This window comes from Ursus maritimus, unplaced genomic scaffold (assembly GCF_017311325.1).
Source record: "Ursus maritimus isolate PB19 unplaced genomic scaffold, ASM1731132v1 scaffold_44, whole genome shotgun sequence".
Taxonomy (NCBI): Eukaryota; Metazoa; Chordata; class Mammalia; order Carnivora; family Ursidae; genus Ursus; species Ursus maritimus.
This window is the reverse complement of record NW_024426597.1, coordinates 66,791-79,410: the sequence shown is the minus strand read 5'-3', so window position 1 is coordinate 79,410 and position 12,620 is coordinate 66,791. Positions and strand designations below refer to the sequence as shown.

The window sequence follows — 12,620 nt, the reverse complement described above, 5'->3', positions numbered from 1 at the left end:
GCACTGGGTGTTATACGCAAACAATGAATCATGGAACACTACATTAAAAACTAAGGATGTACTGTATGGTGACAGACATAACATAATAACAAATTTTAAAAAAAAGGCATCTAGGAGAACCAGAGTGGGAATCCCTGTTAGACACTTATCTAAGGGTGATGGGGGTGAGTTTACATAGGACTCTATGTCCCATGCCCAGCCAGCAGCTCAGTACATCAAGTTGATTTTTCTCACCACATCTGCTCAGCTACTGTCACTGCTCAGCTCCCTGAAATGCAAACTAGGAGGGAAGGGTGGGATGAACTTTCCTAGGGCTCCAGATGGGTACCAGAGTCATCAATGGACACATCTGCCTATCTTTCTGATTAATATCATGGGATTCAATATTCAGGATCATGGTCTCAGGCTCCCTCATTCAGAAACTTGCTCTGCAGGATGGCATGGCTTGCACTAGGTGAGATCGTACCCCAGTCACTCTCCCCTACTGCCCACAACCACCACAGTGTCAACAGGCACCTTGGGTGGGTAGTAGCCCTCCATCACCCTGAACCCACTTTGGGATGGAGAAGGAGAAATTATCTGGACAATGAGAGAAACCTCAATGCTCATGAGCAATGTTTTGGGAAAATGTCATTAATTTGCCCGTACAGGAGCCTGTGGCAACTTCCCTTAGTTCTGCACCCATGAGCCTCAGCTCAAGTCCCAGCTGCTGACTCAGTACTCAGGACAGTGTCTCTTGATCAGTGTAGGCTAATACAGGCTTACAAAAATAAATAGAAACCAGCACAATGCGCTTTTCACAATTTATTTCAGAATGCTCTTCAATGACCTATCACAGACTGTCAGAGTCAAGAGATGTGTGTGGGGACCCCAGTGTCTCCGGAAGACCCCTGGAAATGTAGATGTCAGCTTTGCCACCTCCTTACTTTAGTTTCATTCGTGCTCCTGTGGATTGCCTATTGTTTTTTAGGAGTCTGGTGGCTGATTTCAGGATTGTCTGTATCAACTATCTCTTCCTTAACTCTAACTGTCTTGATAGTTCTTACATTTGTGGCGACGCCAAAGAGGAGTGCAGCTATTAAGGCATAAATGCGAGCAAAGACCACTCTCAGATATACCACTGATTCATCACTTTGCCTGACTGATCGCATTCTACTAGGAGGGGGTCCACTGTCTATGCTCCCACCAGCACCTCTGTCAATGCACAGTGGAGGATCCCAACCTACGTGGCAATGACAGTTCCTGTTATTGTTGCAAATCCCCCTGTAACTGCATTTCTCAGGTAAACAGTCATAATACAGCTGAGCCACAGTGCCATTGCAGTAGGTGTTGTTACAGAACTTTCCGGGAGCACAGGGAGTACCAGGTCTCACGTGACCAACATCATTTGCTCCTGTGGAGCGATGTGAGTCCAGCCCAAAGCACCAGAACCCTGAGATCAGAGACTGATGGAATCCCACATGTTCTTGCAACTGGGGAAGATGCGTGACATTACCACATTGCAGCCTTCCACACTGAATGTCCTGGAGGGCACAGGCAACACTCTTCATTTTATCGGCTTGTCTTCTGCAATGTCCATATCTTTCTGCTCTAATATTTATGGTATAGCAGGCATCTGGACCTTTCACAGCATTTTTACCAAAGATTTCTTGGCAGTGCACAGTGCGATCAGTGCAATTTCCATGATAGCAGTAGCCCTCTTCAGTGCATGGGGTTCCATCTTGCATATAGAAATCATCAGGGCAGGCCAGGGACTCCCCACGGCAGTACTCTGGAAGGTCACACATAGTTTGGATTGGTCTGCAGAGCGTCCCAGCAGGGGAATAGATGCAGTTTGTACAGCATCTGCCTGTATTACATTTGCTGCCAGTGGTGAAGGTACAATCACTCGTACAGCACGGGTTGCTGTAACACTGTTTGAAGGAGCCACAGTCACACTCTTCGCCTTGATCCACTATGTAGTTTCCACAACGATCGTGCGTAAGGCTTTTATTGAAATACACAGTGTCAGTCCTGTACATGCACTCGAGTACCTCGCCACCCACTATGTGCTGCATATGCATATAGGAACAGTTACTGAAGGAATCTGTCAGACCAGGTGATGTGTTCATAATGCATGTGGACCTTCTCTGGCATGAACAGTGTAACGAATCATAGTATATACCAAAACTTCTTCCCAACTTTTGTGTTGCTATGACAGACAACAAAAAATACTGTCTGCCTAAATAACCAAGCATGACAAGGTTTCGAAAACGGCATACACCATACAACACAGGCTCAAAATTTTGATCCTGTGGCCCTTCTTTTATCACAATTAAGGATGAATGTGGTTGAAATATTTGAAACACTTGCCTCTCATAGTGTCGAAAATATGGATTCTGTGTCGGGTGATAATTGCCCATGGCAGCTGGATCTCTCTGATTATAAATGATCATGGATGAAATATAATAATTTATATCAATAGCATGAAAGAACGTGTCAATTAAACTAAATAGCCTGATGAGGAACTGGGTACATTTTGACACGTTGTTAAACACAGTATACATCGAGTTGGAACTTAAAGCCATTCCTTTCACCCTTCCATGATGGGATGAATACATCTTACTAGAGATCCTGGGGACAGCACTGGCATTTGCTTGAGAGAACATGGGGTCGCTAATCTCCTTACGTACCAGTTTATAGGCAAGTCCAGTTGCATTGGTGTCTGCCACTATCTGAGAAACAATGTGTTCAAACCTTTGGGAATTGCTGAGGGGTTTGATTTCATAGGCAAGGTCATCCAACTTCATGATACCTTCAAGACCCCCATAGCACGTGTCCACGGTGACCATGGAAAGGGGAATCTCCTCCAGGTAGCCGAGGTAGTAACAGTCTGGAGGGATGAAGGGGTAGTCCATCTGCAAGGCTTCTTGGTCATCCTGAGTCATCATCAGCAGATGTCTGGACCAAAACAGCTTCTTGCGCCGCATGTGGATAACGTGTCTCTTGCCCCCAAAATGCAGACTGTAGGACAGCCAGCCTGGCATCTGAATGCCTTTGCCGTGGTGCAGCTCCTTCCTGGGAATGACCACCTCAGAGGAGATGTAGCGCCATGAGGGACGGCCTTGAGAACCCCGGACAGGAGCCAGTCCTGCCCAGAGTGCAAGCAGCAAGAGGAGCACCCTCATGGTGACCTGGCCCTCTGCCAGCCCCATGCCCCTTCTCAGGGACATCTGTCAGTGAGACTGGGTAAAGGGAGGATCCTCAGGAAGCCAGGTCTAGAGCATCTGACAGGAGACAGGGCTGCCTCAGGCTGCCAGCACCCTACACCTGGGAGCCACCTGTGGGGATTAGGTCACAGTCACAGGGTGTGGCAGTTGGTGGGTCTGCACATCAGTTCAGCTGGGGTGGGTGTGGGAGAGGTGGGTGGGCATGGATATGGGAAGGGAGTTGGGCCCAGAGGCATCCCTAGATTCAACACATTTAATCTTTCCTCCAGATACTTGAATAGGTGATGTACAGTTATAACAGAATTAACTCCTTTACCACTTCCATGTCCCATGGTACTGCTGGGTCACTTTCAGTGGATTGCCCCCATTCCTCACTATGGGGGCCACTCTTTCCTACTTCCTTGGCATGTGGAGATAGACATTGCAAATTTTACCTTATAGGTGTTGAAATAATGGCTTTCTAATAGTACATGTCTTATTCTGGTTTGCCATTAATTTGTAAGTCATTTGATCCTTTTTTTATATCTTTATTTGAGAGAGAGACAGACAGAGATAGCTAGAAGACAGCATGAGCAGGGATGAGAGGGAGAAGCAGGCTCCTGCTGAGCAGGGAGCCTGACGTGGAGCTTGATCCCAGCACCCTGAAATGATGACCTGAGCTGAAGGGAGACGTCCAAATGACTGAGCCACCCAGGTGCCCGTGATCGTTTTGGTTTTGCTTTGAAGCTTTCTTTGAGCTTACTGAGTAAAACATTCCCCAGTACTCCGTGTGATATTCGGTGAGTTACAAGTTTGTATGTCATTTTTTTCTCACACTAGCTGGTGAGAACAGAATGTACTGCTGAGCACATGTGAGAGCCAGGTTTTGTTGCCTCTAATCCTATACTGTGGTTCATTTCTGGACTTTGGCAACATGTGTGGTTCCCTTCTCAGCTGAAGATACAGGGAGGCTGAGGTAACTTTTGTAGTTGGCACCATGGAGGCTGCATGTGAATTTAAACGTTGCCAACCACTGCTCTCCCTTCTTGATCAATTACCCTAAACCCCTTTCATATCCCCTAGGTCAGGCAGAAATCTCACTGCTGTCTTTTGAACAGGAGTGAGACTTCTGCCCAGGTGGCTGGCCTCCTGAATAAAGCTCACATTCCTTTCCAATCAAAACTCATCTCTTGAATATTGGCCTTTCCAACAATGGGCAGCTGAATTTGGGTTTGGTAACAGTAAAACAGAGAGTGGAATTGTTGTTCTCAGGGGTTGGTCTGGAGGGAAATTGGGAAGCTGCATCTCAAGGGGTATGATTTTCTGTTATTCAAGATGATTAAGTTCTAGAGGTCTGCTCCAAAATCCTGGAACTGTATTAACAATACTGAGCTGCACAGTTAAATTTTTAAGAGAGTAGATCTCATGTTTAGTGAGATCTTATCACAATACAAAAGTGAAAGACAGGAATTCTGCTTCTTTTGTGACAGTATGCTGAGCTCCACGGACATGCTCTCTACTGAAAATGTGAAAATAATTTTTAGAATCCTTACATATTTTGGATGTTAGCCCTTTATCAGATGTGGAATTTGCAAATATTTTCTCCTATTCCAGAGTTTGCTTTTAGTTTTGTTTTTCATTTCCTTCACTGTGCAGAAGTAGTTGTTTTTGTTTGTTTGTTTCCTCTCTCTTTTTTTAAATTGAAGTCCCAAAAGTTTATTTTGCATTTGTTTCCCTTGCCTCTGGAGATATATCTAGAAAAAATTTGTAAGGATGTTATAAAGGAAGTTACTGCCTGTGTTCTCAACTAGGATTTTGATGGTTTCTTGTGTCAGGTTTAGGTCTTTCGACCATTTAATTTATTTTTGTGTAGGTGTAAAAAAAAAAAGTGGTCCACTTTTGTTCTTCTGCATGTGGCTGTCCAGTTTTACCAACCCCATGTGTTGAAGAGACTGTCTTTTTTTCCATTGGATATTCTTTCCAGTTTTGTTGAAGATTAGTTGACCATAGAGTTGTGGGTCCAATTCTGAGTATTCTATTCTGTTCCACTGATCTATGCATCTCTTTCTGTGCCAGTACAATACTGTCTTGATGATCACATATTTGCAATACACTATTAAATCCAGAATAGTGAGGACTTCAGCTTTGCTTTGATTTTTCAGGATTGCTTTGTCTGGGGTCTTTTGTGATTCCATACAAATTGTAGGAGTATTTGTTCCAACTCTCTGACAATTCCTGGTGGTATTTTGATAGGGGTTTCACTGAATGTGTAGATTGCTTTGGGTGTTATAGACATTTTTATATTTATTTTTTTATTTATTGTGTATAACACCCAATGCATCATGCAATACATGCCCTCCTTACTAAAAACTGCACTTTAGATTTTTCAATTCTCTTGAGTGAGGCTTGGATGGCTATGTATTTTCCCCTTAGGACTGCCTTTGCAGTGTCCCAAACGTTTTGGACCAAAGTGTTTTCATTGTCATTGGTCTCCAAAAATCATTTAAATTGATTTTTAATTTCCTGGTTTACCCAATCATTCTTGAACATGATGGTTCTAAGTTTCCAAGTGTTTGAGTTTCTTCCAAATTTGTCCTTGTGATTGAGTTCCAGTATCAAAGCACTGTGGTCTGAGAATATGCAGGGAATAATCTCAGTCTTTTGGTATTGGTTGAGACCTGTTTTGAGACCCAGCATATGGTCAATTCTGGAGAAAGTTCCATGTGCATTAGAAAAGAATGAGTATTCTGTTGTTCTGGGGTGTAGTGTTCTATATATATCTATGAGGTCCATCTGGTCCAGTATGTCATTCAAAGCTCTTGTTTCTTTGTTCATTTTCTGCTTAGGCGATCTGTCAATTGCTGACAGTGGAGTGTTGAGGTCCCCTGCAATTAACTTATTATTATCTATATGTCTCTTTATTCTGGTTAAGAGTTGGCTTGTGTATCTAGCTGTTCCCCTGTTGGCGGCATAGATATTTATAATTGTCATATCCACTTGTTCGATACATCCTTTAAGAATAATATAGTGTCCTTCTGTATCTTTAACAACAGTCTTTAGTTAAAATGTAATCTGTCTAATATGAGAATTGCTACTCCAGCTTTCTTTTGAGGTCCATTGGCATGAAAAATGGCTTTCCATCCCTTCACTTTGTCTGTATGTACCTTTAGGTTCAAAATGAGTCTCTTGTAGACAGCAAATGGATGGGTCATGTCTTTTTATCCAATCTGCAACCCTGTGGAGTTTCATGGGAGCATTTGGGGCATTCACATTGAAAGTGATTATTGAAAGATATGATTTTAATGATGTCATGTTGCCTGTGAAGTCTTTGTTTCTATAGCTTGTAAATTTCTGTTCTATATCACTTTTGGTGCCTTTTTACTTTTAAAGAACCCCCCTTAATATCTCATGTAGAGCTGCTTTGGTGGTTACGAATTCCTTTAGTTTCTGCTGATCTTGGAAGGTGCTTATCTCTCCATCAATTCTGAATGACAGCCTTGCTGGATAAAGGATCCTTGGTTGCATGTTCTTCTCAGATAGAGCTTTGAAAATACCCTGCCAAACCTTCCTAGCCTGCCAGGTCTCTGTAGAAAGATCTGACGTTATTCTGATATTTTCCCCTTTGTACGTAAGGATTTTCTTCCCTTTGGTTGCTTTCAATACTGTATCCTTGGATCTAATATTTGCAAATGCACTATGACGTGACTTGGTGTAGGTCTGTTGTCATTGACCTTGGGAGGGGTCCTCTCTGCCTCTTGGACATGAATGCTTGTTTTCTTTGCCAGATCAGGGAAGTTCCCAGATACAGTTTGTTCAAATATCTTTTCTAGACCTCTCTCTTTCTCAAACCCCTCAGGGATGCCGATGATTCTGACATTGGAACGTTTCATTGAGTCAGTAATCTCCCATAATCTACATTCTTTTTTTTTTTAAGATTTTGTTTATTTATTTGACAGAGAGAGACCACCAGCAAGAGAGGGAACACAAGCAGGGGGATTGGGAGATGAAGAAGCAGCCTCCCAGCCGGGGAGCCTGATGTGGGGCTCGATCCCAGAATGCCTGGATCAGGCCCTGAGCCGAAGGCAGACGCTTAATGACTGTGCCACCCAGGCGCCCCCATAATCTACATTCTTGAGATTGGGTTTTTTTGAGGTAAGTTTCTGTTTTAACTTTCTCTTCTACCATCCCATCCTCCAATTCATTAATTCGGTCTTCTGCCTCATGTACCCTGGCCCTCAGAGCATCTAGTTTAGATTGCATTTGATTCATAGCGTTTTTACTTTCTGCCAGGTTCGGTCTCATTTCTGCCCTAGATATTCTATACTCTCGTTAATATTTTCATTAATATTTTTTTTCATGCATGCACATCATCTTGACCATTGTTACTCTGAACTCCATTTCCGATAATTTGGTTATGTCCATATCCATCAGTTCTGTGGCAGAGGCCACAGACTCATTATTTTTTCCCAGCTGTGGGGTATTTCTCCTCCTCATCATTCTGATGAGGAGAGGTTGCAGGGATGCCCAGAGCCCAAATTACTGACCAGGACCCAGGTAGTGTGCACTTGTTTTATAGGGACCTTACGGATGTAGGCTTCTTGATATTTCAGCCTGCCTTCTGGGGGAGGGTCCTGCTGCGCTGATACTCAGGCAACCCTGTTTGGGTAGAGTCTCCCTGTCCCCTGCAAGTGGGGATGGGGATGGGCACAATGTGAGCTGGTATTTCCAGGCTTTTATTCTCCGGCTGCTTTCCCTGGAGGTTGTCTGTGACTCTTCTGAGAGTCAGAGCAGCAGTGGCTGTGTCCTAGCCTCTGTCTCAGAACAGAGAGATCGCAGTCCACTCTCCACTGAGCTCTCTTGGCCACTTTAACTCTGTTTCTGTCGGTGCTGCTAAAACCCCTGCAGCGTCCCAGGTTGTGCGCCCCACAGCCGCTCTCTCAGCCCTCACTTCCAGGGCTGGCACTTCTCTGTCCTTTGTGTTTCTAACACCACCAGCCGCCCCTGGTTCCCATGCGTGATCCCGAGCTCGCTGTTTCAGTGTGGTTCACACGTGCTCTGGAGACTGGTTTTCAGTCTGGTTGTGCACGCACTCCCGAGCTTCCGGTATCAGTCTGGTTCCAGCAAGCGCTCCGGAGCTCTGGTTTTCAGTCTGGTAGCATGCGCATTCCCAGGCTCACGGTCTCAGTCTGCTCTTTCGCAGGCCCGTGACTCTGGCCTGCCTCCCAGTGCACGTCGCTACTGCTTCCCAGCACCCAAGCGCATCAGCTCCCTCCCCTTCCATTTATCTTCCGATATCTGTGCACGGATTCACGAGTCCCCACTTTGTACCTTAATATTCAGTGCTGGAGATGTTCATTTGTAGAGATCCAGATGTATCTTCCTACGTCTCGGCCTGATTTCATGGGTGTTCAGGATGATCTGTTTGATATCCTGCTTGATTCAGGGGACCAGCTGAAAAAAGTTTCCCTAGTCCTCCGCCATCTTTTTTTTTCTCCAAGAGATGAGTTTTGATTGGAAAGGAATGTAAGCCTTACTCAGGAGACCAGACACCTGGACAGAGTCACACTCTTTTTGAAAAGCCAACAGTGAGGTTTCTGACTGACACAGGGGACTTAAAAGGGGGGGGGCTGTTTGGTTAGTTAACCAAAGAAGGGAGTAGAGTTGTTGGTAACATTTCCTGAGTACACCCAGGTTCCATGATGCCAACTATGAAAGTAACCCCAGCTCCCCTGTGTCTTCAGCTGAGAAAGGAACCACTCATGCTGCCTAAGTCCAGGAAAGAACCAAAATAGAGGAGTACAGGAAACGAAAGCTGGGTCTCATATGTGGTCAGTGGTACATTCTGGTCTCACCATCTGGTGTGAGAAAAAAGTGACATACAAACTTGTAACTCACCGAACATCACACGATGTTCTACTCTACTCTACGCAGTAAGCTCAAAGTTACTTTGAGTAGTTACTCTACTCAGTAAGCTCAAAAGAAGTTTCAATGCAAAAACCAAAAGGATAAAATGACTTGCAAATAAGTGGCAAACCAGAATAAGGCATGTGCTAAGACATGTAACATTACAAACCATTATTTTCAACACATATAAGGTAAAATTTGCAATGTCTACCTCCACATGCCAAGGAAGTAGGAAAGAGTGGCCTCCAGAGTGATGAATGGGGGCAATCCACTGAAAGTGACTCAGAAGTACCATGGGAGATGGAAGTGGTAAAGGAGTTAATTCTGTTATAACTGTATGTCACCTATTCAAGTATCTGGAGGAAAGATTAAACGTGTTGAATCTAGGGATGCCTCTGGGTCCAACTCCCTTCCCATGTCCATGTGAACACTCATGCACATGGCCCACCCACCTCTCCCACCACCAGCCCAGCTGAACTTACGTCAGACCCATCCACTGCCACACCCTGTGACTGTGACCTAATCCCCACAGGTGGCTCCCAGGTGTAGGGTGCTGGCAGCCTGAGGCAGCCCTGTCTCCTGTCAGATGCTCTAGACCTGGCTTCCTGAGGATCCTCCCTTTACCCAGTCTCACTGACAGATGTCCCAGAGAAGGGGCATGGGGCTGGCAGAGGGCCAGGTCACCATGAGGGTGCTCCTCTTGCTACTTGTACTCTGGGCAGGACTGGCTCCTGTCCGAGGTTCTCAAGGCCGTCCCTCATGGCGCTACATCTCCTCTGAGGTGGTCATTCCCAGGAAGGAGCTGCACCACGGCAAAGGCATTCAGATGCCAGGCTGGCTGTCCTACAGTCTGCATTTTGGGGGCAAGAGACACGTTATCCACATGCGGCGCAAGAAGCTGTTTTGGTCCAGACATCTGCTGATGATGACTCAGGATGACCAAGAAGCCTTGCAGATGGACTACCCCTTCATCCCTCCAGACTGTTACTACCTCGGCTACCTGGAGGAGATTCCCCTTTCCATGGTCACCGTGGACACGTGCTATGGGGGTCTTGAAGGTATCATGAAGTTGGATGACCTTGCCTATGAAATCAAACCCCTCAGCAATTCCCAAAGGTTTGAACACATTGTTTCTCAGATAGTGGCAGACACCAATGCAACAGGACCTACCTATGAACTGGGACATAAGGAGGTTAGGGACCCCATGTTCTCTCAAGCAAATGCCAGTGCTGTCCCCAGGATCTCTAGTAAGATGTATGCATCCCATCATGGAAATGTGAAAGCACTTGCCCTAAGTTCCAACTCAATGTATGCTGTATTCAATAACGTGTCAAAATGTGCCCAATTCTTGATAAGGGTATTTAGTTTAATTGACACATTGTTTCAAGCTGTTGATGTAAGTTATTATATTTCCTCCATTATCATTTATGATAGGAGAGATCCAGTTAACGTGGTTGGGAATCAATATTTTCAACACTTTAGATATAGTATGTATTCACGTTTGAAACCACATTCATCCATAATTGTGATTAAAGAATGGCCAGAGGATAATGATATTGAACCTGCCATATATAGTTTTTGCTCAGATAAAAACCTCATCATGCTTGGTTACCTAGGCAGACAGTATTTAGTGTTGTCTATCATAGCAGCGCAAAAAGTGGGAAGAAGTTTTGGTTTCTACTATGACACTGTAACTTGTACTTGCCAGAGAAGATCCACGTGCATTATGTACAGACCACCTGGTCTGACAGATTCCTTCAGTAACTGTACCTTTGTACATTTAAACCATGTACTGCGTGGTCCAACAGCTGACTGCATATTCAGAACTGATATGATATATTTCAATAAAAGCCTAACCCACGATCGTTGTGGAAACTACATAGTGGATCAAGGCGAAGAGTGTGACTGTGGCTCCTTCAAACAGTGTTACAGGAACCCGTGCTGTACGAGTGATTGTACCTTCACCACTGGCAGCAAATGTAATACAGGCAGATGCTGTACAAACTGCATCTATTCCCCTGCTGGGACACTCTGCAGACCAATCCAAACTATGTGTGACCTTCCAGAGTACTGCCGTGGGGAGTCCCTGGCCTGCCCTGATGATTTCTATATGCAAGATGGAACCCCATGCACTGAAGAGGGCTACTGCTATCATGGAAATTGCACTGACCGCACTGTGCACTGCCAAGAAATCTTTGGTAAAAATGCTGTGAAAGGTGCAGATGCCTGCTATGACATAAATAAAAGAGGAGATAGATATGGATACTGCACAAGAGATGCTCGGAGAAAGAAAGGTAACGCCTGTGCCCAAGATGACATTCAGTGTGGAAGGCTGCAATGTGGTAATGTCACACATCTCCCTCCATTGCAAGAACATGTGGGATTCCATCAGTCTCTGATCTTGGGGTTTTTGTGTTTTGGGCTGGACTCACATCGCTCCACAGGAGCAAATGATGCTGGTCACGTGAGACCTGGTACTCCCTGTGCTCCCGGAAAGTTCTGTAACAACACCTACTGCAATGGCATTGTGGCTCAGCTGAATTATGACTGTTTACCTGAGAAATGCAGTTACAGGGGGATTTGCAACAATAACAGGAACTGTCATTGCCACGTAGGTTGGGATCCTCCACTGTGCATTGACAGAGGTGCTGGTGGGAGCATAGACAGTGGATCCCCTCCTAGTAGAATGCGATCAGTCAGGCAAAATGATGAATCAGTGATATATCTGAGAGTGGTCTTTGCTCGCATTTATGCCTTAATAGCTGCATTTCTCTTTGGCTTTGCCACCAACGTAAGAACAATCAAGACTGTTACAGTTAAAGAAAAGATAGTTGATGAAGCCAATCCTGAAATCATCCCCAGTCCCTTGAACAACAAATAGACAATCCACAGGAGAATAACACAGGAGAAACTACACTACAACAGGAGAAACTACAGTAAGGACATGGCAAAACTGACATCCACATTTCCAGGGGTCTGTAGGAGACACAGGGGTCCCTATGCACATCACGGGGCTCTCACACCAGTTGTGTCATAGGTCACTGACCAACATTCTGAAATAAAACTTATAAAGTGCACAATGATGGTGTCTTCATTTTTTTTTGTCAGCCTGTAAGAACCCACACTGAGCCTGAGACACTATCCAGAGCACTTGAGTGAGCCACTGGGACTTGAGCTGAGGTCCCTGGGTGCAGAATTAAAGAAAGTTGCCACAGTCTCCTGTAGGAGCAAACTCATGACATTTCTCCAAAACAGTGCTCATGAGATCACTGAGGTTTCTCTCATTGTGCAGATAATCTCTCTTTCTCCAGTCCCAAAGTGGGTTCAGGGCAACGGAGGGTTACTCCCCACCCACGCTGCCTGTCCCACCCTGGGGTAGCTGTGGGTCATAGGGGAGGGTGACTGGGGAGCAGTCTCCCTTAGTGCAAGCCATGGCTCCCTGGAGAGCAAATTTCTGAATGTGGGAGACTGAGACCATGATCCTGAACTTTGAATCCCATGAAATCAATCAGAAAGGTATGCAGAAGT

General features: G+C 45.1%; 2 protein-coding genes across 2 annotated transcripts; one reads left to right on the top strand and one right to left on the bottom strand.

The window, feature by feature from the left end:
* Positions 1 to 956: 956 nt before the first annotated feature.
* On the bottom strand, positions 957 to 3,830 carry LOC103656548 (disintegrin and metalloproteinase domain-containing protein 21-like). The gene has a single exon (XM_008683972.2). It carries the CDS (start codon positions 3,210 to 3,212, stop codon positions 957 to 959), a length of 2,256 nt encoding a protein of 751 aa, XP_008682194.2. The 5' UTR covers positions 3,213 to 3,830.
* A 5,920-nt stretch (positions 3,831 to 9,750) lies between these two features.
* Positions 9,751 to 12,044, top strand: LOC103656544 (disintegrin and metalloproteinase domain-containing protein 29-like). Its single transcript, XM_008683969.2, has one exon. It carries the CDS (start codon positions 9,751 to 9,753, stop codon positions 11,971 to 11,973), a length of 2,223 nt encoding a protein of 740 aa, XP_008682191.2. The 3' UTR covers positions 11,974 to 12,044.
* The last annotated feature ends 576 nt before the right edge of the window (positions 12,045 to 12,620 follow it).